The 27,274-nt window shown below is 40.6% G+C and overlaps 1 protein-coding gene and 1 pseudogene across 14 annotated transcripts in view; both read left to right on the top strand.

Moving 5' to 3' along the window:
• The window catches only part of ALKBH3 (alkB homolog 3, alpha-ketoglutarate dependent dioxygenase), a 42,038-nt gene that overhangs the window by 10,414 nt on the left and 4,350 nt on the right, over positions 1-27,274 (top strand). For 8 of the 14 annotated variants that reach the window (XM_015434888.4, XM_074013899.1, XM_005578137.5 and 5 more), the window contains 2 exons: positions 973-1,061; positions 10,928-11,137. The exons of 3 other annotated variants lie outside the window; for them this stretch is intronic. In XM_015434888.4, coding sequence (XP_015290374.3) covers positions 973-1,061; positions 10,928-11,137 — 299 coding nt within the window. The remainder of the gene's footprint in view (positions 1-972; positions 1,062-10,927; positions 11,138-27,274) is intronic. 3 more of the 14 variants (XM_074013901.1, XM_074013902.1, XM_074013906.1) reach the window with 2 other exon arrangements.
• Positions 6,722-9,122, top strand: LOC141408452 (SEC14-like protein 1 pseudogene; annotated as a pseudogene).

Here is a 27,274-nt window from a genome sequence, read left to right as displayed (position 1 = left end):
ATTTTTGATCATGGTGAATGTGGAACCCACAGATACGAAAGGCCGACTGTACTGGCTTCATTTTTGTTACTCATGCTTCAGAATGGGAGTCAGCTTCCTCTCAGCCTTCAGGACAGCCTTCTCTCAACTCCCGCAGTTTCTGCAGCAGGGCTTTTGGTGACAGACATGGCTTTGATTGTTGGCTCTTTCATTCAAAGTAGTTGTTAATTTTAAGCAAATTACAGTTAAGTAACTCTCTGATCCCTGGTTTTCTTATCTGTAAAATTAAACAAATAATATTGTCTACCTTATAAGGTTGCTGTGTTAATAAAATGAGATAACACAAGATTGCCTGGTACGTAGTAAGCCTTCAGTGAGTATTAGCTGCTGCTATTACTATTATTATTATTGTTCTTATTGTTGTGGTTATACCAGTAGTGGGAAAAAGAGTAGATCTATGGATAACTGCTTCTATAAATTGAAACATCAAAGCCTTCTGACGAAAATCAACTGCATGCTACAGTTGGTCAGGACACTTTTTCCTCCTTTGAATCAAAAAGGTTTACACAACGTTGGACACATGAATGAGCAGTTTGTCTTGTTTCTCATATGGATGTTGGTACCGCAAACTTCTGCAGGCAGGAGTTCAGGCTCCATATTCTGCTTTTTGAGACCGTCCCTAGTCTGAGCCCCACTGTTCCCCAGTGTGACTCTTTGCCCTCTCTTGTTTCTGTCATCACTAATACAAGCAAGTCACTCACAATCTCATCTCAGAGCCTTTGCCCATGCAGTGTCTGCCAACGTAGTGGTTTCTCTTGTTCATTCTACTTGCCAAGTCCCATATCTTCTGTGAAGGTGGAACTTTGGGTCAGAGCCTATTCTTACTTTTCCTTTGTATTTCTCATAGCGCATTGCAGGGCACAGAGTTGGCACTCAGTAGTAACACCTTAAATAGTATTAAACCATTTCAAAGGCCTGTATTTTCTTTCTTAGATATAACTTATCAGCAACCAAGACTTACAGCATGGTATGGAGAACTTCCTTACACTTACTCAAGAATCACTATGAAACCAAATCCTCACGTATGTCAAAATATTGTCATTGGTATGGTTTTATAGACTATATACTATGTGTTGAGTGCTATAAAATAACAACAGATTACCTTGCAGAGATGCATGCTGGTTCCGAGTTCAAAAAACCTCTCTGGGTTGAAACATTGAGTCGTCGTTGTTGTCATCCTTCATGTGCTTTTGATCCATAGATGAGCTAGAGGATGAGAAAAAACTAGAACTAGAGTAAACTGAACCAGAGTCTAGGATTTCAGGAAAATGAACTATTTCTTCTCCTAATATCCCTCTTTCCCAAGCTCTTCTGGCTGTAATCCTTCTGTGTACACGCTGGTATGCATTTGCTGTGGGGCTGAGTCCTTATGACTGGCGAGTGAGGTCAATATGTCTTTTTCTGTTTCTCAGACTCTTTTGCTATTTGTGAAAAAAAAAAATCTGGTGTTTTTCTTGTTAACTTTGTATTTATTCTATGGCTGCAGTTCTCAGACTTCCATCTGATTACTGCTTTGGCTTGTTTCTGCTGCTGCTTTTGCTTTTAAAAAATTTCCATGAAAGTAGACCAAGATATTCTAGTATATAAATTAAGCTCATCCAGGGGACAGAGTTAAGGTCCAAGAAATAGCTCCCTGTTTAGTTCCTGGAATCTTGCCTTTGGCAAATAATGTTATGTTTTATTGAAAGAGGCTTTGAAGAAAATGGAGTTTTGCTTATGGCATTGGGATACACAGAAATGTGACACATTTCAGAGCTTCTAGAAATGTGTAATTGCAAGCTACCAATTTACTAAAATGTTCAGGGAGAAAACATTGACCGAGGGAACATGGCCTGTTCACGTAAGGAGATAACTGCATGCTTTGGTTTCGAGGGCTTCATTTAGAATGTGAGCCGGGGAAGTGCCAAGACCTTATCTGAGGTTGATTTTGAAACATGGAGATAATGGAATTAGGCCAGTCCAACAGAGCCTGCTTTCCTTGTTTCTGTCAGAATTAATTTATCTTCTTGTTAGTAGTCATAGCAGAGAATTTGAAGATTAAATGGGCTGTGGGGAAGCTCTTTCTCATTCATTCTAGTTAATCTTTTAGAACAGGATTTCTCAACCTCAGTAGTATTACCATTTTGGGCTGGATAATTCTTTCTTGTGGGTCTATCCTTTGCGTTGTAGGATGTTTAGCAGTATCCATGACCTCCACCTGTTAGATGCCAGTGGCACCCCTCACCAGTTGTGACAACCAAAACCAACTCAAGACATTGGTAAACATCTGCTGGGGGGTAAAATTGCCCGTGGTTAAGAACCGGTGGGAATAAACAACGCACATAGAATCTGCTGAGTAAAGTAGCCTCTTGTTGTCCGACACTTTGGCAACATTTTGACAACTCTTCAAAAGAATTTATGACAATCCTTTTTTTTTTTAATGTTAGTATGTGCTTGTTGAAAACTTAGAAACTGCAGATAAACATGAAGAATATTAAAATTCTTGATAATTCTGCCCGATGTTTTGGTTCCAATCTTGATATTTTAGACAAATATGCCTAGAGAATCTTTTTTTCTGTAATAATAAAATAGGCCAGGTGTGGTGGCTCATGGCTATAATCCCAACACTTTGGGAGGCCAAGGTGGAAGGATCGCTTGAGGCCAGGAGTTCATAACCATCCTGGACAATGTCACGAGATGCCTTCTCTACAAAAATTTAAAAATTATCTGGGTGGAGGCAGGAGATCGCTTGAGCCTAGGAGTTTGAGGTTACAGTGAGCTATGATCACACCACTGTGCTCCAGCCTGGGAGACAGAGCAAGACTCTGTCATTCAAATATATATGTGTGTGTGTATATATATACACATATATATGTGTGTATATATACATATATATGTATGTGTATATATACGTATGTATGTGTGTATATACACATACATGTGTGTATATGTACATATATACGTATACTGTATACATATACACACACATATATACACGTATACAGTATACGTGTATATGTATGTATAGCGCGTTTCATTTAACTGTGTATCATTAACATGTTATCACTAAATATTCTTGTACAACATCATATTTAATCACTGTACAGTATTCTGTAATCTATGTGTGCCATAGCTTATTCAAACAACCCTCTTGTTGGATATTAATGTGGTCAAATTAGAATTCTTTAATTCGGATTTGACTGGCTCATAACTTTGTCTTTATTGGTAATATATTTAGTTCATTTGTATACTATCTTGAACAAAAAAGAGCTGCCCTTTTTCAGATTTTTATTTACTTTCATTTTAAATTTAGATATAAGGTCTTGTTATGTTGCCCAGGCTGGTGTTGAACACCTGGGCTCAAGTGATCCTCCTGCCTCAGCTTCCTTGAATAGTTGTGATTATCGGCTACACCCCGACCTCTCAGATTTTTTTAAAGGTGGATTCACTAATGTGTGTATATATATGTTGGGGGTACTTATTTAGTTTAAAAATTGTCATTACCTGAGGCTTAATATCCCATGCAAAAGGAGCAATTTCAGTCATGGGTTTTTAAACTTGTTTTAGTTTTTGTTCAAACTAAATCTCATATGAGCCCAGTGTATAAAACAGATTAGAGCCTTGACTGGCTGGGAGTCCCACCAACTTGACCTCTCCTTTCTTCTGTAGACCCAGAGGTACTGCTGAGGTACCTAGAACTCTATACAACGCTGTTTGAAATCCACTGAATAGGTCCTTTCACTTCTGTGATTGATGTTTTTTGTATTCTTTTCCTAAACTGTCTTTTAAGGATAAACTGTCTTCACTGAACAGTGAGATAATGCTGAATTTTAATTTAGACATTCAGTTCTGAGGCATCTGTATATAGAGTATTGGTTGGAGAGTCTAAATTAATCCTCTAGTTCATTATCCCCCTTTTTCTTCCTTTCTCTCTATTTCAGTACCAAAAATAACCCAGAAAAAAAAAATACCTACTTAGAAACATAACGCAAACTTTATGTTATCTCAGTACTCAGTCCTTAAGCAAGTCAGGGAAGTGCTAATTAGATTCTCGGTGACATTGTGGGAAAAAACCTATCTTCTTCCTTTACATTCTTGTTTTTCTTGTTAAGTGTGTAATTCTAGCATCTGATCTTTATCTCTATGAAGATAAATTTAAAACTGTAAATAGGAAATACAGCCTGCTGACATTATTATTGAAATTTCACTTTTGAATTTATTCTCTGAATAAAGGTTAATTTAATATTTTTGTTTTATGAGGGTGGATCTCATGTTATGTGTTTTTCTACCACAATAAAAAAGGAGAACAAGAGATACAGAAACTTCCAACTTCCAGAGGCTTCCTGAGTCTCCGCAGGTGTCCCATTAGCCAACTGTTTGTTGTTTTTGCTGTTTATTTTTTAAAATCCTCTGCTTAGAATATAATATTATAATGTAATATCCGTAACAAGGAATTCCATCTTTAACCATGGTTTTCACATCAGAGTAAAGCTGAGTGATTATGTAAGCTTCCCTGGCAGTTTTACCTGACAACCATGGGATATACTTAATAATAGTAACAGTAATAGTCTTTCCTTTGCTGAACATCTGTTTCCTCACTATGAAACACATAACATGATATGGTTTGGCTGTGTCCCCATGCAAATCTCACCTTGAATTGTAAAATCCCCGTGTGTCAAGGGTGGGGCCAGGTGGAGATAATTGAATCATGGGGGCAGTTTCTCACTTACTGTTTTCATGGCAGTGAATAAGTCTCATGAGATCGGATGGTTTTATAAATGGCAGTTCCCTGCACACGCTCTCTTGCCTGCTGCCATGTAAGATGTGACTTTGCTCCTCCTTTGCCTTCTGCCTTGATTGTGAGGCCTCCCCAGCTATGTGGAACTGTCAGTCCATTGAACCTCTTTTTCTTTGTAAATTACCCAGTCTTGGGTATGTCTTTATTAGCAGCATGAGAACAGACTAATACAATTCACATTCAAGGAGTTCCCTAAAGTAGCAGTTCTTAGAGTATAATCCGTAGATCCCTGGTGAGGGTTCATGAAACCTTTTTTGGGAATCTACAAGTAAAACTATTTTCATAATAATACTAAGTCCATATGGTATTTTCACTCTGTTGGGTTTGCACTGATGGTAATGGTGGATAAAGCTGCCAGCGCCTTAGCATGAATCAAGCCATTGTCACCAAACTATACTAGTAGTCATTGTGTTAATCATCATCATGCCCTTCCAATGTAAACTTTTAAGAATGCCAGTTTCATTTAAGAATGTCTGTTGGTGAAACATTATTCGTTTTATTAAATCTTGGTCTTTGAGTATGTGTCTTCCAAATAGTCTTCTTGATGAAATTAAAAGTATACCTAAAGCACTCCTGCTACAAACTGAAGTGTGATTGTTTGAGCTGTAAGCTGAACTAGCTACTTTTGTTGTGGATTGTTTTTACTTAAAATACAACCGGCAGACCGACTGTGGTTATTCATACTTGAGTATTTGGCAGACATTTGGCAGACATTTCCTCATAAATGAGTGACGTGAATGTCACTTCAAGGAAAACAATGGACGAGATTTTTTACTAATGATAAAAGTTGAGTTTTCAAGCAAAAATTAGAATTTTGGAAAACTGGTATCTGCTACTATTAGGGTTCTCAAGAGGGACAGATCTAATAGGATAGATACATATACATACATACATATATATATGGGAGTTTATTACATACTTGCTTACACAATCACAAGGTCCCACAATAGACTGTCTGCAAGCTGAGGAGCAAGGAGAGCCAGTCCCAGTCCCAAAACTGAAGAACTTGGAGTCCGATGTTTGAGGGCAGGAAGCACCCAGCACGGGAGAATGATGTAGGCTGGGAGGCTAGACCAGTCTCTTCACATTTTTCTGCCTGCTTTATATTTGCTGGCAGCTGATAAGATTGTGCCCACCAGATTAAGGGGGGGTCTGCCTTCCCCAGCCCCCTGACTCAAATGTTAATCTCTTTTTGCAGTACCCTCACAGACACACCCAAGGACACTATATCCTTCAATCAAGTTGACTCTCAATATTAACCATCATAGCCACTTTGAGCCTGACTTCTTCCCATTATTTAGGCTTTTCTGCTGAGATCAGTGGTAATACTCTCGGATGAGAATTTTTTGTTGTTGTTGTATAATGAAATGTGTCACCTTTTAGAAGATCTATATAACTTAGTGAACTAATATTTTCCAGATGACCAGTGGTTGATGTTACAAAACCATGCAAGGTTAAAGATTCATTCAAAGTGTAGGCTGGAGCAATGGCTTTATTATTATTTTTTTAATTTAAAGCATTTATTTTAGAGACACAGGGTCTTGCTCAGGTATTGCCCAGGCTGGAGCGAGCACAGTGGCTCAATCCTAGATCACTGCAGCCTTGAACTCCTGGGCTCAAGTGATCTTCCTGCCTCAGCCTCCCAAGTACCTGGGACCACAAACATGTGCCACTGTGCCTGGCTTATTTTTTGTAGAGAGGGTTCTCACTTTATTGCCTCGGCTGACAGTGGCTTTATATATAAAAGAATGTGAAAAGTTTGATATGGTTTCCGATTCCATATTGCAATGAACTTTTAAGAAGTCAGCGCCTGTTAGCGGAACCATGACTGCCCCGCAGAGCTGTTGGTAGGAGTGCCCCTTGCCACCCCGCATCCCAGGCCCAGCCTTTCTGACAAGAGCTAGACTTTGGGTTCCTTGAGGATATTCAGTTTTTGTATGTTTGAATATCCTGTCACCATGTTTAGCATAAAATACCATTCTTAATGATTATCTTCGGCAAGACAGGTGTGAAAGGATTGCTGTTGTATTACAATCATGGTGCAAAAATACCAGTCAGCAGTGAGGCTGTACGAATACCCCTTTGAATTATTATGGCTGCCTGTGAAAGGAGGTTGCCTGTGAAAGGAGGTTCCCTACGTGTCCTTTGATTCTGATGTTTGTGGACAGTGACACTGTGAATGAATTCAAGAGTGAAGATGGGGCTATTTATGTCATTGAAAGGTGCTGCAAGCTGGATGTAGATGCACCAAGACTGCTGCAGAACATTGCGGGATTTGGTTACGTTTATTTTGTCCAGAAGAACTCACTGAATTCTTGGGAACGTACTTTGCATATTGAGGCTCATAATGAAACATTTTCCAGTCGCTACACTGTTCACCCTGAAAATAAAGATTGGACCTGTTTTGAACAGTCTGCAAGTTTGGATATTAAATCTTTCTTTGATTTTGAAAGTACCATGGAAAAAAATTGGAATGAAACAATATACCAGCAACATTTAAAAAGGAAAGGAAATCATTGAATACTACCTTTGCCATTTAGAAAAAGAAGGCATAACCTTTGTGCCCTGTTGGACTCCGCCTTCCATCACGCCCTCTTCAGAGACATCGTCGTCATCCTGCAAGAAACAAACAGCGTCCATGGCCGTCATCATCCCAGATGCTGCCCTCAAGAAGGGGCTGAGTGGCGATGCCCTCAGCAGCCCCAGCACACCTGAGCCCGTGGTGGGCACCCCTGATGACAAACGATGTAGATGCCGACTACATCAAGAGATACCTGGGCAATTTGACTCCGCTGCCGGAGAGCTTTCTCATTAGACTTCACCAGTGGCTCCACAAGACCCACAAGGGCAAAATTCCAAAAGATGAGCATATTCTTCAGTTCCTACGTGCACGGGATTTTAATATTGAGAAAACCAAAGAGATCGTTTGTCAATCTTTGACGTGGAGGAAGCAGCACCAGGTAGACTACGTTCTTGCTACCTGGACCCCTCCACTGGTTCCTTCAGGATTGCTACACGGGAGGCTGGCATCATTACGACAAAGGTGGGCGGCCCCTCTGTGTACTCAGGCTGGGGCAGATGGACACCAACGGGTTGGTGAGAGTGTTTGGGGAGGAAGCCCTGCTGAGATACATCCTCTCCATAAATGAAGAAGGGCTAAGGCGATGTGAAGAGAATACAGAAGTCTTTATTTGGCATATCAGCTCATGGACCTGCCTGGTGGACTTGGAAGGGCTGAACATGCGCCACTTGTGGAGACCTGATGTCAAAGCGCTGTGGCGGATCATCGAGGTGGTGAAGGCCAATTACCCTGAGAGACTGGGCCAACTTCTCATCCTGCGGGCACCCACGGTATTTCCTGTACTCTGGACACTAGTTAGTCCATTTATTGATGACAACGCCGGAAGGAAATTCCTCATTTATGCAGGAAATGACTACCAGGGTCCTGGAGGCCTGCTGGATTACATTGACAGATTATTCCAGATTTCCTGAGTGGAGAGTGTATGTGCAAAGTGCCAGAGGGTGGACTGGTCCCCAAATCTCTGTACTGGACTGTGGAGGAGCTGGAGAACGAAGACCTCAAGCTCTGAACTGAGACCGTCTACCAGTCTGCAAGCATCTTCAGAGGAGCCCCACACAAGATTCTCATTCAGATTGTGGATGCCTCTTCAGTCATCACTTGGAATTTCGACTTGTACAAAGGGGACATTGTCTTTAACATCTATCACTCCAAGAGGTTGCCACAGCCACCCTAAAAGGACTCCCTGGGGGCCCCACCTCTCCAGGTGGGGACAACGTGCAGCTCATAGACACAGTCTGGCAGCGAGGCCGCAACTGCGGCATGGTGGAGTCGTCTCTGATCTGTAAAGAAGGAGAAGGTATGCCAAGGCTCCCATGTGACCAGGTGGCCGGGCCTCTACATCCTGCAGTGGAAATTCCACAGCATGCCTGCGGACGCCGCCAGCCTGCCTCGGGTGGATGATGTGCTCGCGTCCCTGCACATCCCTTCGCACAACTGTAGAGTGATGTACTACACCAAGGTGATAGGCTCCGAGGGTTTCAGAGGTTCCATGACGAGCCTGGAGTCCAGCCACAGTGGCTTCTCCCAGTCGAGGGCGCCACCACCTCCTCCAGCCAGTCCCAGTCCAGCTCCATGATTTCCAGATAGTACCGCACCGCCTTCACTTAGTGTGCAGAGGGGATGGCTGCCCCTCCTTGGACAGCCAGCTCCACCCTCCCGCCCAGTGGCGACATTGTACAGACCCTTCTCACCTCTAGACAGCAAATAGCTCTCCAGATGGTAAATGTAGTCATTTCATCCCAAAACTGTCTTGACAGGTAGTTTTAACTCTGATCCTACTTTAACTTGATAGCCATAGATTTTGTATATGTTGTACACAAAATCAAAGGCAGAGCACAAGGGCTCTCTTGAAATAAAAGTAGTTTCTATACCAATTAAAAGATTGACGTGGTCTCAGAAAAAAGAAAAAAGAAACCAGCACTTGTTGAGTTTTGGTATAATATCAAAGAAGAATGTCTACAGTTGTTTGAAAACGCTGTGAACTACATACCTATGTGAAGCCAATTTCCTTCATATACTTCAATAAAAATGACCTATTTTAACAGATTGAATGCAGAAACAAATATGAGAATCAGTTCTCTTCTATTAAGTTAGATATTAAAAAGATTTGCAAAATGATGTCACCCTTCTCATCAATTATTCAGTTATTTGTATTGGAAATTATAGTTAGTTTTCATTAAAATGTTGATGTTAACATGTAATGGATTTGTCATTGCATTTTTTTTTATTTTAATTTAATTTTTTTTTTTTTTTTTTGAGACAGAGTCTCCTTGTCACCCAGGCTGGAGTGCAGTGGCACAATGTTGGCTCACTGCAACCTCTGCCTCCTGGGTTCAAGTGATTCTTCTGCCTCAGCCTCCTGAGTAGCTGGGACTACGGGCGCATGCCACCACGCCCAGCTGATTTTTGTATTTTTAGTAGAAACAGGGTTTCACCATGTTGGCCAGGCTGGTCTTTAACTCCTGACCTCGTGATCCACCCGCCTTGGCCTCCCAAAGTGCTGGGATTACAGGCGTGAGCCATGGTGCCTGGCCTGTCATTGCATTTTAAATGAATTAACCAGTAGTTGAAAATTTTTTCAGTTTTAATTTTAAATATCATAAAAACTGATGGCCATAACCCATATAAACAAAAGTTATTTGGGTTCCTCAATAATTTCTCATGTAAAGTTTGAGAACCACTGTTCTAAAGGAAGCTTTGTAAAGTCCTCGAGATTTCTGGGAGAAAAGACAGCATTCTAGCAAGAACCAATATAAGCTATGTTGTTTGTAGCTCCCAAGTACAATCTAAGGTCAGGGGTCATTGCTTCCTGTAGTATACGTGGCAAGACAGTTCCAAATATGAATTACATCAGTGAAGCCAGTGCCCTGGAGGCAGGTCTATGGAACCTGTTTGTCTTCTGTAGTTGATGTCTCGTACACTTGTCAAGAGCCTATCACGATTCTCATTTTCTAGAAAAGAATGTTTTTACTCTTCGGTTATGTTTTTAGGAAATTAGCCACTCTGGAAATATTAAAGATCATTTTTAAAAAGCGATTCTCCCAATCAAGATAAAACAGGAATAGAATGAACAGAGGGCCACCCAGCAGGAAAGTTTTTCCAGTCTTCAGGCTTTAGTCTGGGTCTGCTGACTACCTAGTGACATATCAGCTTTGCTGCTCCACTTACCACCTTAATGACTTACCAAGGTCGCTGCCCTGAAGATACTGATACTTGCTTTTTTGCAAAGGCCATGTGTTTCACATGGAAAGGATGAGATGGATAGATAGATTCTGGTCCTCATGATATTGCTGTACTAAATTTAGTACTTTTGTAACATTGCAGAGATCAACTTGCTTCAAAATAGAAACGATGGGAGGGAATTAAACTACTTTTCTTGCCTTCTGTTTATTGCATTCCAACTGATTTGCTTATTTCATGCCCTGGTTATAACTTGGCTGATTTTGCCCTTTCTTTCTGTTTTTCCACGCGGCTGCCATTTTGTGTGCTATGCGACTGTCTCTGCCCTTTTCTTGGTCTGTGGACCGCAGTGGCATCCTGTGCTGCGCACACTAAAGAACCGCATTGAAGAGAACACCGGCCACACCTTCAACTCCTTACTCTGCAATCTTTACCGCAATGAGAAGGACAGTGTGGACTGGCACAGTGATGATGAACCCTCACTAGGGAGGTGCCCTACTATTGCTTCACTCAGTTTTGGTGCCACACGCATATTTGAGATGAGAAAGAAGCCACCACCAGTGAGTATTCTCTTCTTCTTACGCTCTTCCTGCCTCTTACTAGTCTGTGAAAAAAGGAGAACCCCTAAAAGCTTCTACTTTCAGGTTTCGAGCATGGGAATACACATTTTGTTGATGAAACATTTTCAAGTGATTACGTCCCCATGGTTAACTTTTGACTTCCAAAGTGCTCCTTCATTTATTTACATATGCAACAAGAATTGACAGCCTTATGCTAGGTGCTGGGGGCTCATTTCATTGATGATAAACTCCCTGTCCTCCTGGAGATACAGTCTGGTTGGGGTAGGTAAATATTCCTAATTACTCAGATTATTGCAGTTGTGATCAATGCTGTGAAGGAAAGCCTTAGAAGGATGACTCAAGCTAGTGGGAGGCTAAGGAAGAGGAAGGAAGCTAAGGAAGACGTCCCTGAAGAAGCCTTTGTTTTAAGTGTTTTTCATGGTAATACGGCCACTTTTCTGTAAGGGAGCATTACATGTATCTTTGTTCCTTCTTAGCCTTCTCCTGAAATACATGTGAATCTGTAACTCTTTCAGAGAGAGGAAACTGAAGCCAGATTATCAGAGATGGTGATCTGTCCACATTCAGGTAGAAAAACAGTGACCAAAAAATTAATAACTATATAATAACTTCAGCTTCCACCCCAGCTCTTACCTTGATTGTGTGACATTTGAGGAATACTAGGGTTATTAATTTTTTTAAAAAAATCAAAAGTGTTGCACCTTAGATCTAAGAAAGATAGTAACGCCAAGAAAAGAACAAATTATTTTATTTTCAGGATTTGTGTCTCTTCCTAACCAGCATTCCTGATCATTCAGCTTATAATATTAAGCCAGACCCAGTCAGTGTGGAAGGCCAACCCACAGGCTGTTTTTTTGTTTGTTTTTTAGAGACGGAGTTTCACTCTGTCGCCCAGGCTGCAGTGCAAGTGGCACGATCTCAGCTCACTGCAATCTCTGCCTCCCCGGTTCAAGCGATTCTCTTGCCTTAGCCTCCCGAGTAGCTGGGGTTACAGGTGCGTGCCAGGACCCCCAACTAATTTTTGTATGTTTAGTAGAAATGAGGTTTCACCATGTTGGCCAGGCTGTTCTCAAACTCTTGACCTCAGGTGATTCGCCCACCTCTGCCTCCCAGAGTGCTGGGATTACAGGCATGAGCCACTGCACCTGGCCCAGGCTGAGTTTTGAATAGACCTAAGCCAGAGCACATCATTATTAGCACTCGTGTCAGTTCTTCGTCAGATATACTTCCATAAGAATACAGTTAACAGACTGAGTGTTTTCCTGGTGTGTATTGGGTTTCCATGCATGGTATTTTTAAAGCATATTGGGTAATTTTGCATATATGCCATTAAGCACCTTTTGTAGGTATAATTTCCATTGATTAGGTTTTCTTTCGTTATGTTTACATAAAAAGTTTGATCTTTGTTAGGGGATTGGTAGTTGCCAGTGTTTTTTCAACTGAACTTGCTCCCTAAGCCTTCGGTTTCATTGGCAAGCAGCCTTCTCATGTACTAAGGAGTACCACTTGAGAATCAGACAAACCAACTTTTGCTATATTCGTTTTAGATATGATTATACTTCTGTACACAGCTTCCACTCAGTTAAATACCAAGTTCACATGTGTGAAAAATTCATCCTGCCCTTAGTAAGACTCCTGTTACATAAATAGTAGAGAAACACTGTATGTCTCATTATTTAAGTTCAGACCCTCTTCTGAAGCTGGATGTATGGAACCTCAGCTTGTTGCCAGGAGTGGTACTGGGACCTGGGGTTGTAGCAGTGAATGAGTAAGATGAAATCATCTGTCTCCTCCTGGAGCTCATCTAGCATATGCTAGTACTGCACCTTCCTCCTAGAGTCATTCTTCTAGCCGCCGGATTGGCAAATAAGCTATAGTATATATAGCCTTTGGTATAATAGTGGTTTTTAGTTTTTCACACTTACTTTCTTTGTTGCTCTGTATTTAAGTATTCTGTTACTGTTTCTTTACACATATACATTCACCACCACCACCACCCTTTTTAAAAATTTGGGCCTATTTATAGATTTGGAGCTTAAGAATTCCCTAAGTATGCTTTTTGGATAAATCATTTTATATACAAGCAATTTCCAAATATTACACATTCACAATATTCTGGTGCCCAGAAATATCCCATTTCTTCTCCCCTCCAGTGAGCTGAATTTCTTCATTTTCTCACATAAAGATATGACACATGGTGATCAAGAGCTATTTCCTGGTAGTACACATCAGTTATGTTATAGGGTAACAAGTAGATGGAGAGCATAACTACCGCATACATTGTTTCTGTGGGCAACCATTTGGAACGGAACCTTATCCTGCCGTGCCCCATGCTGTAGCTTTCTGTTCTGCTCAGCCTTCTTGGAGTTTATTTTGATGAACATGAATGAGAATACAGGCCATGAAATACTCAGAAGTGGTAACGTCCGTGTAATGGTCTGCCAGTGGCAAGGGAATCTGCACTATGACGATGGTAGCTGATTTGATTAAAATACTGATCCAATAAGTAAGAAAATTTGCCTGAGATTTTTACAAAGTTGGCTGAGGAAAGGGATTTGGGAAGAAATATAAACATGTTGGTACTTCAGGTTGTTGACTGTAGTAAGTTTTGGCTTCTGGCCTAGTCTGAACTATGATTGAATTTCATGCAAATTTTGTATATCATCTCAGTTCTGGCTTTTGTTTAACATTGGGAAATTGAATATTAATATGTTTGAAATTATAATCACACGTGAGTAAAAAGTGACCTTTTTCCCCCAGAACCTGTAAATTCCATTTTTGTGTAAACAGGATACAAGTTTAAACTTTTGAAGATTCCTTCAGGTCTCACTAACAGATTTCCAAAAACCTGGAGCTGTACAAATGTAGCTAAACTCGAAGTGCAGAACCCTTTCTTTGAGTTGACGGCCTTGGAAATATATCTTAGAGTGCCTCATCTTTATCTTATAAATAATCCTTTTTTCCAAAGGATTGAAAGAAAGTGATTATTGCAAATTTTTGTCTACTTTTCTTTATAAACTCAGGCGATGAGAACATGACTCATGATTCATACAGCCCAAGGTAAAGCATAATTTAAAAAGTACAAATTAGGTTAGTCTTCTGTGTGGGATTTGTAGGAGTCTGACTTCCTGTAACTCTTAGAGACCTATCTCGGTGTACTACTACAGATTGTAATTTTCATGTCTGTCACCGAGACATTCAGGGTTTATTAGAGGTTGTGGGAGGGAATCTTTCAACCTCCTATTAGCTTTGACCCCTCGGAGGAGAAGTTAATGCCTGTTTGACTTGAGTCACAGTTTCTCATCTCAGGCGGACATGGAAGAGTCATGAGATTTCCTGCACTTTGTTCAAGTGTGCAGTTTTGAGACAGAAAAGCATTTGTTTGGGGCCACTTTCAAAGAGAAATAGTCTTGATTTTTTAAAAATTCAAACTCCTCCACCCTTGCAGCAGCTGTTTATTTTGTAGTCTGGCACCTTGAGCAGATCTCCGTTAACTGCTGATCTGCTGAAAGCTGCTCCAGTTCCACACACTGTATTCGTAACAATTTCGCCCTGTGCTGAGACAGTAAGGAGGTCTTTGTTTCATAAGCACCAGTGCCCTCTGATTCATGCATCAGCTCAGTCAGCTTCATGTAGACATCATCCCTTGGATTAAACATTTCACTCCTCCAAGGTGCTGGTTTTTTTTTTTTTTTTCCACTGTCCTGTAGTCCAAGTCTGCCAACTACTGCTCATTCATTTTGATTTTAGAGTAAATTACCCTTTCCTTTAATGATATTACTGTCATTCCTCAGGGGCATAGTAGACTTGTTTAAGCTTGCTTTTACGTTCATTCCGATTCCTTTTTTTGTTTAGTTCAAATCAAAGACTAAGTGAAGGGCACCTTATCTATATTCTGGCTGATGTCAGGCTATATTGTCTTAAGACTGTCATAAAGCTTATCAAGTATACTTCAATAGACCTTTTTTATTCTATCAGGCTGACTTTATTAAAGGTTTTCTATACTTCTTGTCCCAAACCCAGTTGTACTTTTCAAACTACATTGTGTTCCTGTTTGCAAGGATTAGTCTGGTTCTTTTCCCAGCTAGTTTTAATTCTATACTGAAGAAAACAAGCTGGAAAAGGAACTACAAAAGCCATTTGGCAGGCTGCTATTTCTCTGTCGGTTACCATGGAAACAGTGATGGCTGGGGGGTGTTATTAGATAATAGCAGGAAGTTTGTGATGCACTGGAGGTTTAGATGCCAAAAGCCTTGTTTTTGTAGCAAATTACCTCTGGATAAACTGTATCCTTCATCAGCTGAATTCTGCAAATGTTAGGGGCTTCTATTCTCCTCAAGGTGATTGAGCTGTGGCAGGGGGCTCCTATTCTCCTCAAGGTGATTGAGCTGTGGCAAGGGGCTCCTATTCTCCTCAAGGTGACTGAGCTGTGGCAAGTTGAGCCCTCTAACCACTCCTGTCTTTAGCCCTAGTGAAGAATGTGAATCCTGTTTGTATTGCCAGGAGAGATGGTTGTAAAACCAAGTCTAACGGTAGAGACTATGAGAGCACCCAATGAATTGGAGGTCGTAGTGCTTCCCTTGCTAATTGTTGTGGGTTTTTTATACACTACAGGGAAGAGTGGAGTATAAAAAGGTCAGTCAAGTCATAAATACTGCTATTTTTTGTAAGACTTTAGAAAAAATGAAGATATTCGAATCCAAAATAATGTGATACTAAATAATGTAAATTTGGAAATTAGATAAGCTAGTACTATGCAGGATTTCATAGAGTGGAAACAACCCACAGCTTAGCCAGCAGCCTCGTTGCTGCTATTCCAGTCATCTATCCTTCCTGTTAATCCATCTGCTGATTGTAGCACCTACTCTAAGAGATTATCAGAAATACTTGAGGCTGGGCATGGTGGCTCTCACCTGCAATCCTAGCACTTTGGAAGGCCGAGATGGGAGGATCACTTGAGCTCAGGAGTTTGAGACTAGCCTGGGTAACATAGTGAGACCTCATCTCTATTGTTTTTATAGTAAATAAAATAAATACAAGTAAATAAGTCATAAAAAGAAATACTTGAAATAAATTGTTGATAGCCATGATCATTTAAAAACACATACTAATGAAATTTTAAAAATTGGGTTGTCATTATGGAAAACAGTATGGCGATTCCTCAAGGATCTTGAACTAGATGTACCATATGACCCAGCCATCCCATTACTGGGTATATACCCAAAGGATTATAAATCATGCTGCTATAAAGACACATGCACACGTATGTTTATTGCGGCACTATTCACAATAGCAAAGACTTGGAATCAACCCAAATGTCCATCAGTGACAGAGTGGATTAAGAAAATGTGGCACATATACACCATGGAATACTATACAGCCATAAAAAAGGATGAGTTTGTGTCCTTTGTAGGGACATGGATGCAGCTGGAAACCATCATTCTCAGCAAACTATTGCAAGAACAGAAAACCAAACACCACATGTTCTCACTCATAGGTGGGAACTGAACAATGAGATCACTTGGACTCGGGAAGGGGAACATCACACACCGGGGCCTATCATGGGGAGGGGGGACGGGGGAGGGATTGCATTGGGAGTTATACCTGATGTAAATGACGAGTTGATGGGTGCTGACGAGTTGATGGGTGCAGCACACCAACATGGCACAAGTATACATATATAACAAACCTGCACGTTATGCACATGTACCCTAGAACATAAAGTATAATAATAATAATAATAATAATAAATTGGGTTGTATTTCCTGTTTCTATCCCTGATGTTGGCAAAAAGCACTCAACTGTCTCATTTATACTTACTCCTTTTTTAAAAAATGGGAATAATAATTGGTAGCTACTTCATGGAGATAACAAGTTTTCCTACAAAAGTTACTGTAGTAATCAGTGAATTTTTAAGCCTTTGTAAATGGTAGATGCTATGGTGACTTTTCAGATACGGAAACTGAAAAAGGAAATAGCAGTGAAACTAAGCTCAAAGGTACCCTTGGTCTGTGAAATGGCATTCATTGAAAGAGTATAGGGAAGCCTCAGGGGAGGGTAAGGTGGCCTGTGGATCATAAATGGTGATTGAGTTTTTGAGCTCCCATCTCTAGGACCATGTAATGGTTTGGAGAGTGTGAGGGTGAGTAGAAAAAGAGAGAGAGAGAGAGAGAGAGAGAGTGTGTGTGTATGTGTGTGTGTGTGTGTGTGTGTGTAGGCAGATAAAGATCGGTAGTCCTGGTAAGACTTGAATTATCTTCAGACTTGAGATCCTTTAGGAGTTAGAGTCCTCATTTGCTTCCTTGGAGCCTTGTCTTAAGCTAGAATCCATGCCCTGACTTCCACTAGGAATAATTGATTTTTGCAACAAGCCTCCCAGTTTTGTATAACTAGTGACAGCACTTTTAGTTTTAGTAGGACAAACTTGTGTTTCCTTGTAAAACTAAGTGATTCATTACAAATCTGACTATTTTAAACTTTGCCCCAGTGGTAGAGGTTTTTCTCCCCTTGCCATACTCTTAAGGACTATTCCTAAGCCATCTGGTGATTTTTTTCATCCTTCACAAGTCACATTTTCATGGAGGATGGCTGCCTCAATGAGGCAGAGAAGAGCAAAGTGTGTTGAAGGAAGAAAAAGGAGGCCCTGCCCTGAGCAGAGCGAGCCAGCTTGAGGCGTGTCATAGGTGGTAAGACTGGGAGAGTGGGCAGGCACCAGGGCATGCAGAGACTCATGAGCCTCAGGAAGGAGCAGATTTTGTTTTATGTCCATCAGGGAGCCAGTGAGGTGTATTAAGCAGAAGAGTGACACGGTCTGATTGGCAATTTTAAAAGGTCACTATTGCTGCTGCATGGATCCTGGACTAGAAAGAAACAAGGAGGCCAATTAGGACATTGTTAGATTTTGTATATACCTTGGGACCAAGGTAGAGAAGGAGAAAAAGGGACGATTCAATGGCATGAACTCAGAAGAACAGGGATTTTTATTCTCTGCTGCAGAATCATGATCTGAAAGTGTTATTGAGGAGTAAGGAGAATACTCTGTCACCTGGCTCTGTGAGCCACTGGGTTGAGAGGCATGATCACCTTCCACGTGAGAGGGTTTCAGGGAATTTGCAGTCTTCCAGAGATAGCCAGGTTTCAATTAGGATGAGGAAGCAGAGAGAACCTTCAGAGCTCATTGAGATTGAAGATATAGGTGAGTTTGCTCATCTTTGAATGGGAATTCCAGAGGACACAGTGGAAGGGTTCAGGAGGGAAGGAGTTCCGGGGGATTGTGTCTGATCAGATTATGTCCAGGAATAGTTTGGGAATGAGTGTTCTGGTATTAACAGATGGCTGGAGAGGCTTGCACTTCTGCTAGTGACTGGGCTCAGCTGGAGGTGAGGTATGGCGGAATGTGTTCTCATATGCTTTCAGAGGATGAAGGGCGTTTGTTTCTGGTGCTAGGGCCTGAGATAGAAGCTCTTTCAAGATAGCAGTTCTTTTAAGTTACATTTTTTTGGAAATATTATATTGCCAAGAATGGAATCTTCATCACATGATCTCTTCTGATTTCACATGCACATTCAGTGTAGCTGGAACAGCTACAACTGTGAGTGTAAAACCAGGTTTGTTTTTGCCCAAATTCAGTAACTTCTCACCCCCACCCTATCCCTAGTACTATTGCGACAATAAGTCTGAACAGTAAACCCTGTCAGCAGATATTTAATTCAATTTCATTGACATTTCAATGTGTGCAGTCCGGAAGGAAAGGCAGTAGTCTGCCTGGTAGTTTGGGCTACAGTGCTGTGCTTTCGATGCCTGCTGAGAGAGCCTCTGCCGCAGCCAACAATTTCCCAGGCCTCCCAAATGCTCTTAAGTTAGTGAGACATTGGTGAGGTCCCATGTCATTGAGCTTTTAATATCACTGGGTGTGCCTGGTATAGGATGATTCATTGCACCAGTCCTTTCTGCTTACCTTTCTCATTTGCCTCGCCAGAACTTTCCAAGCCAAATAAATGCCAAAAATCAGGAAAGAGTTTTAGAAAAGCTCAAAGATTTGTATGTGGCGAGTGAGTTTAAAACTGTTTTGAACCAATAACCTCAGTGACTTAAAATCTGTGTTTTTCTAGCTGGCTTCTTACTTTAGCAGATCTTATTTCAGAAACAGCTTGTTTTTAAAGTAATGTATTTCTGATCGATGCTAGGATGTCATCAGTTAAAGTGTGGTTTGAGTCAGCAGAATAACTGCAAAGATGACTTTGTGGGGTCCCAGCTTTATTCTCTCTCCATCATTTCTGTAATTAATATGTTGTGTTTATGTCAGATTTTAAAAATATTTTACCACTATGAACAAAAGGTCCAGCTATGTTCTTGTATCAGCACTAGAGGAACAACTTTGCAGCCCAACTATAGCTGCAAGCTTAGATGAGCCACGAAACAGTCTAGACCTCAGCTGGATTCTCAAGGGCAAGGCAACACCACAATTTGGGAAAACAAGCTGAAAATAAATGATAAGGAAAAAAAGAGGACATAACTGGCATAGCTATAAGTTGGACAGTAGGGCAAATAAATGTACATTTGGTCCTCAGCAGGTAAGTAGCTGTAACACAGGCTAGCATTTCATTTTCAAATATCATTTCAGTCTACAAAACATGCCATGACTGTCCTTATCAAGCACCTCCACCCTCTGATCCTTAGACCAGCGGGCTAGAGAAATCTCTTTTGTCTCTTACCATCGTGAAAACACACTTTGCTTGACCCTGCAGATATCCTGACATCTTGGGCTTTTTCTTGTTTTCGAAGCACAGATTCAGGAATGAGTTGTCTGCATGTGGAGTCTCCCCTTTCTCAAAGCTTAACTCATTCTTGACACACCTGCTCTTTGGCTCCATCCCACCACTCTGCTGAAGTTATCCTCAAACCATTGACCTCAAATCAAGTCCACCGGCCTGTCATCAGTCACCATGTCTCTTCCTTGTAATATTGGTCACCAGGATGCATCATCACCGTGTGTGAAACTTGCCCATATATTACTTGCGTTTTCTTCCTCTGAAATACTGTCTTGTTTTAGAATTCCCGAACTTTTCTCAATGCTATTTTTCTGCCTCCGTTAAGGCTGTTTCTTTTACATTCAACCCCTTAAATATAGAGGTTCAAAATTATCTTTGATTCTGTTATTGTTCTCTACATTATATTTTAGGAGATTATGAACTGGCAGTAGATTGTAAATACCATGTGGTCAAGGTCCCTTTCTGTCTTATTTATCATTACATTCATAGCATTTAGTACTATATTTGCTGATTGAATAAGCAAGTAAATAGGATTTCCTTAGTTCTTATAGCTTTAACGGTTCTTTCTTTGGTGGGGTGATTTCTGAATCTCTGATCTCCAGCTTTCATCTGAAGTTCCAGTCATCACTTTCCACGTGTACATGAGACATTTCCACTTAATAACAGCACATGTGGCTTCCACCCTGTGATGATAAAATCAGATTCATATCGTTCTCTCAGAAAAACTGCACATTTGCTGGTAAGCTCATTTATGTTCGTGTTAACCTAACCATTCTCTTGGTCAGGATAACACCGTAAGTTATTTTCAGCTCTTCCTTGTTCCCTTGTTTCTCATATATTATCAAGTCCCAAGTTATCTGAATTCTTTCTCGAACTATCTAAAGAATCCATCTCTCTTATAGCAACCATCTTTATCCCAGGCACTTTTTACCCCATATTTACAGTACTAAAATGACTTTTTTTTTTTCACCCTGATGTCCTTAATTCCAATCTTTGCTCCCTCTCTTCTATCCATTACCCAGATGTCAGGTATTATTTCCAGGAACAGTTCTTTCCTGCCTCTCTCTCACTGTCTTCTCTCCTCCCCTCTCCAAATATTAATTAAACCCCTACTATGTGTCAGGTATTATACTATGCCCATCTCTGGGGATATAGCAGTGAACATGACAAACATAGTCCCTGCCCTCATGGGGGTTACAGGAGCTAGACTATAATCAAATGAACAGAGATAAATAGTTACAACTCACGGTTAGAGCTCTGAATTTTTATTTTAGAAGATCACTCTGGCTGCTGTGTGAAGAATAATTTGGGAAGAGGCAAGAGTAGGAGACTAAAAGAGTAGGTGGTTGTAGTCATCGCAGTGGGAGACTGCTAGCTTGGACTAAGGTGGCATTGGGGATGAAGAGAAGTTAATGGGTTTGAGGTATATTTCTGAGGATGAATCAACAGAACTTGCCAATAATGTGTTAGATGTGGGGGTAAGGGTCCAGACTCCCAGGTATCTGACTTGAGCAGTGGTGAGTGGAGTTGCTGTTTACTCAGGTGGAAGAGAAGCCAGGATTTCTGCATTGATTTTGTCCTTGCTTGAGGAGTTCCTCCTTCTACATGCAAAATCTGAGATGCCTGAGGCCTCCAAATGTAAAGTAGGCAATCGACTGTGTAAGTCTGGAGTTCAGACAACAGGCCTGGCTGGAGATGTCATTTGGGAATTTTGGAATAACCACAATAGTAAAATGCTAATAATAAATAACAAGTGTATAGTGCTGACTGTGCCTGGCTCTATTCTACCTCTTTACATTGAATTCTCCGATAGTTTTATATAGTTGATGCCATTATTATTTCCATTGTACAGATGAGGTGGCTGAGACTCAGTGTTAAATCACTTGCCCAAGATGGCTTAGACAACTATTTGTTGAATGTTGAATCGAATTAAAACTAATAATAAGACCGTGTGTAAAACTGTGGAATTGCATGTTATCATTCAGAGAAAGAGAATAAAGAAGGGAGTAGCCAGGCGCCGTGGCTCACACCTGTAATCCCAGCACTTTGGGAGGCCAAGGTGGGCGGATCACGAGGTCAGTAGTTCAAGACCAGCCTGACCAACATGGTGAAACCCCATCTCTACTAAAAATACAAAAAATTAGCTGGGCATGGTGGTGCATGCCTGTAATCCCAGCTACTCAGGAGGCTGAGGCAGGAGAATCGCTTGAACCTTGGAGGCAGAGGTTGCAGTGAGCCAGGATCGCACCACTGCACTCCAGCCTGGATGACAGAGCAAGACTCCGTCTCAGAAAAACAAAAGAAGAAGAAGGGAGCATAGAGCTTTAAAGGTTGAGCTCACTGCTTTCATCACTTTGTTTTCCACCTGAAAAATCTTAATTTGCTTCTGTTGGAACAAAGGATAAAAGAGAAACTCCTTAGCCAGATTGTCAAATCCATACATGATCTATGCCCAGAGAGATCCATGGACTCTCACTGTTCCTGTATGGTTGCTGTATTCTACTGAGTTCTCTCTTTGTTCTCCCCAAGGCTTGTTCTCCAACTTCTTGACTTAAAAGGGCCCCCTGTAGCGTGAAGGCTTTCCTGATGCCTCCAGTGCAGAAATTAATAATAGTTACTGTGTGAGGTGCTTCCTGTGAACCTGGAAAACGAGAAACAGGTAGCAGGCTTGTACCTTGTCCTTTCTGCTCATTTGTGTTTTATTTTTATAAGTATCTTCTTAGTACAAAGATGGAGGTTTTTCTATTTCGCTCATCTAAGGAATCATGTGGAAAACCAAATGCCTCACTGTTATCTGAGATCAGTAATTTGGAAGCATATTTTGCTTTAAATGACTTTTTCTGATTGAGTTGGGGGTGAGATGAAGAATGTGATGATTTTTTTAAATCATGAAATTTATTTTTTAAATCTTACTCAATATATTAAACAATACAGTTTCAGACACAAAAAAAATTACTGCAATAAAACAGCTGGGGTGTATTTCCATGGCGCTTCCCTTCCTTATCAGGAAAGTATATTGTCCACTGAGAGACAAGATGGATGGCCTCTCCCAGCTCTACACAAAGGACAAGCCCACCGGCTTTCCTGGGCCTTGGTTAACACATGGAACAGGCTATGTTTTCTAAAATGTTGTAGCAAGACTCATAGGTCAACCATGGTTCAAATCACATATTTACATATTGGTCAATTCTTTATGATAGACAGACACAAATGAAATGCAGTAAATAACTCCAGTTGTTTAAAAAAAAAAGTACAGGGGACAAACTTGGTCATTGTACACAGATATCCTTCATGTGTACAGACAGCTTCATTCAGGTGTAATTTTTTTTTTAATTTTTATTTTAGGTTAGGGTATATGTGCAAGTTTGTTACACAGGTAACTTGTTTGTCTTGGGGGTTGGTATACAGATTATTTCATCACCCAGATAATAAGCATAGTACCCGATAGGTAGGTTTTCCATCCTCACCCCCCTCCCATCCTCCATCCTCAATTACTCAGGTATAATTTTAATTTGAAAGACCTAGATATACTATTATTTAAGTGATAATGGCCCCTAAGATTTATTCAAATTACTATAAAATAATAAAGTAAACAAATCCTCTATAATTTAAAACTCTGCCCATTGCTTGAAACCTTGGAGGAACCTATGCTATAATCAGTTGCTAACTAAAAGCAAATTGTACGTGTATTTGATATTTCCCCACAGTTTCTACCTCTAGATTTAATTCAGTAAAGGAAGATGATACCTGAAGATGAAGTAGTACCTGTGTCCTAAGTGTCTCTCAGGCACTACTGCATGGAATGGCAAAGGGGATGCAAGAAGCACATCAGATGACAACTGGTCTTAGATGCTTACAAGTCAGCTAAGGTGACTGACAAAGGAATCAAAGAAGGCAGTCATGTCATGGACCCATCAGCAGCATAGCTGGGCAGCCCTGGAGCCGAATCTGGCCCTCAGACTTGTTGAAATTGCCCAGTGTTTTTAAAGACACTGAATTATTTGCCAAAATTTATAACTCAGAAAGTTTCACGTAAAAATCCTGCTTGTCAGCTTCCCTGGAAAACCCAGAAGAGGGGGCAGCACTGGGGGGCACAGTGATCTGAAACGGCTCATTGGCAGAGCAGCCACCGCCTGTCTGCAGGCCCCTGGTTCTGCATGGCTCCCTCTCCTCCCTGTGCTGCACCCAGCCCACACCTCTCACTTATGCTACTTGCTGCTGTTTGTGATTATGACCCCTACAGTATAGTCAGGGTGCCATATAATCAAGACAGGAAATATTAGGATCTCAGAAGGAATAGAGCTTACTTTGGAGAGCAGGGTATAGTAGAAAGAATAGGGCTTTAGAGCCAGGCCGATCTACATTCAAATGCTAGCCTGCCCTCCTGATAGCCTTTTGCCTTAGAGAAGTATTTTCCCTCCAGCCCCCTTTGCTTATGATAAAGTGGATAACATCACCTTCCTTGCCTCCCTTACAAGGTTGTAGTGAGCATTAGCAATAACAGATAATAGAGTGCCTGATGTGCCTGGCACCTGAGCACATGCCATGGTTGATCTTGTGGAAAAGTCTAGCAGGATGCTTTGGTTTAAGTACCTGGAAACTGTTATAAAAAGAAGCATGAAAAAAAAAAATAACCCAACCACCACCAAAAAACAAACTCCGTGTAGATTAAAGAGTTAAATCTAAAAAATGTAAACTCTCAAAAAAAAAAACAAAAAAAAAAAACTGAAAGGAAGTGCAGTTGTATATTTAACTTTCCTCAGGATGGGAAAAGACTTTCTAAGCATAAAAATCATGAAGACGAGCCAAAGAAAGGTCAGTAAAGTTGACTGTAAAATTTTGAGCTATTCTGTGTTAAATATCTTAAGTACAGTTAACAGGCAAATAGCAAATGAGAAAAGCATTTGCAAAAAGTATGACAAACAAATGTCTTACTATCTGTGGTTATAGATCAATAAGAAAACAATGTTAACACCCCCACAGAACAATGGACAAAGGACAAGAACAGAGAGTGTTCACAGCAGAAGAAACAGAAACAGCAAGCAGAATGTAAAAAAAAAAAAAAAAGTTGAACTTGGGCTGGGCGCAGTGGCTCATGCCTGTATTCCCAGCACTTTGGGAGGCTGAGGCGGGTGGATCACTTGAGCCCAGGAGTTCAAGGCCACCCTGGCCAACATGGTGAAACTCTGTCTCTACTGAAAATACAAAAAAAATAGCTAGGCATGGTGAAAGGCACCTGTAATCCCAGCTACTCGGGAGGCTGAGGCACAGGAATCCCTTGAACCCAGGAGGTGGAGGTTGCAGTGAGCTGAGATAACACCACCGCACTCCAGCCTGGGCGACAGAGTAAGACTCTGTCTCAAAAAAAAACAAAAAACAAAAAAAACTTGGTTTGTAATCCAAGATCTCTAAGTTTGAATGAGTTGTCATTTCTCCCCTAATTGTTTTTCATTATTGTCAATTGATAATGTTGAGCCAGAAGATAGATACTGTCATGTTTCCCTGGTGAGATTACAGATTGCTGCAGCCTTCTCAAGAGAGCAGTTTGGTAGTATAAATCAAGTGCCTTAAAGTTCATACATTTGGCTCCAGTAATTCCATTTTTAGGAATATATCCTAGAAATATATGCAGAAATGTTTTGTCCAAAAATCTACTTGCAGCAACTTTTTGTTTATTTTCCCTCTTTTTTTAAAAAAAAAAAAACTAGTGTATGAAAATCAGTCTCCAATCATGTGCTCCTTACTGCTCCATCATTAGCACTAGCATAATGCCTGATGTATACAGGTGGTCGAAAGGTATTTGTGAGTTTAAAGGAAGGATATGTTCATACAAAGGAATATTCTATAACCATATTTTTGAAATGTATATTTAAAGATACAGAAAAATGCTCAATAAAATGTTAAAAATGGAGTGTACACGATTGTATATCTGGAATCCTCTGTGCGTATGTTGTATAAACTCTGGATGATAGGATTGCAGGCGATTTTCTACATTTTCTGTGTACTCTTCCTCAGTCATTCAGTACATATTTATTGATATGTGTGATAAGCACTGAGAATGTTTAACAGGAAGACCACATAAACTTTCCCTCATGGAGTTTGTAAGAGCAGAGGTTGAATAAGTAATTACAAGTGCATCATTTACTTTAGTAAACTTACGTTACTTTTTATATTCTAGAAAGAAAACCTGTATGATGATTTTAAAGCATTGATGATTGTTTGTAACTTCTAAGGCATTCTTTTAGGACAAGAAAGGGATGATTATAAGAAAAATCCAAATCTCATACAGTATGAATTACCTTTCCAATGAAAAGAAAAATGTTTAGGTTTCCCGTCTGTTGGATGGTTAATAATGACATAACAGTAAATACACCCTGATTTTTTCACCCCAAATAGCATTTTCTTCAAGGAAATTGAATAGGATAGTATCTTTGTGAGGTGGAGGTAAGAGTTGTGGGAAGCCTTAGAAAAGCATAATTAAGCCTTCAGATGAACTGGCTGCAGTTGGAGGAATGAGAATGTTGATCAGCATTAATATAAAAATATATGTTTTTTGCTTTTTCCTTGTACTTGTAGGGTTTCAAATATTTGGAAAACCAAGAACATCAATAACAAAACCCACCCTGTAGCTTGAGTGTGACCCTAAAAGCTTCTTTTAACCAGGATGAGGGATGGAAAATTTTATCCTTAGCCCTGGTTTTGGGGGGTGTGTTTTGTTTTGTTTTGAAGAAAACCCTGAGTAAATCAAAAGGGCCACAGAGATGTGTTTGGGTAACTTAACCACGCTTAATGACTAGGAAGGCGCTCCTCTAAACAGTCTGACCTGTGTTTCCACTGTTGCTTATCCATTTATCAACTGGAGCCTTTATGCACGGCCATGTGGGCTCCTCTGGCCTTTTATCTGACTCCTCAGTGGAAAAAGTCTCCATGCATCTTGCTTCAGTCGAAGGGTGGCTGTATGGTTTGTTGCCACTCTAGCCTCAAGAGAAGGATGCATTTGTGAGCTCTGCGTTGCATTAGTAGGATCCCTTGCCCTGTTTCCTGTCTGTCTCCTTCTGCAAATTAGGAATGCATCTTCTAAGTCAAAGATCTTAGAAGGAATAAAAACAAGCAGCAAAAAATGATATCACTTCTCACAGAGGGTGCACTGTGTATTGGTGTCTCCTTTGTGGACTGATAAGTGGCTCCCTCCCAGATGAAGGCTCACCCTTGTCTGCTTTTTGGTATGGCTAATGGTTTTGTTGAATGTAATGTGTTCAAAACCAACCTGAGGCTCTCTCTCATTTGAAAAGTTCAGATCTTAGGAACAGTATGTGAAATGTGATAGTTGAACATCACTTTCCAT

Source organism: Macaca fascicularis, chromosome 14, assembly GCF_037993035.2.
Source record: "Macaca fascicularis isolate 582-1 chromosome 14, T2T-MFA8v1.1".
In the NCBI taxonomy this organism is placed as follows: Eukaryota; Metazoa; Chordata; class Mammalia; order Primates; family Cercopithecidae; genus Macaca; species Macaca fascicularis.
The sequence above is the reverse complement of the archived record's forward strand: the minus strand, read 5'-3'. Positions and strand labels throughout refer to the sequence as shown.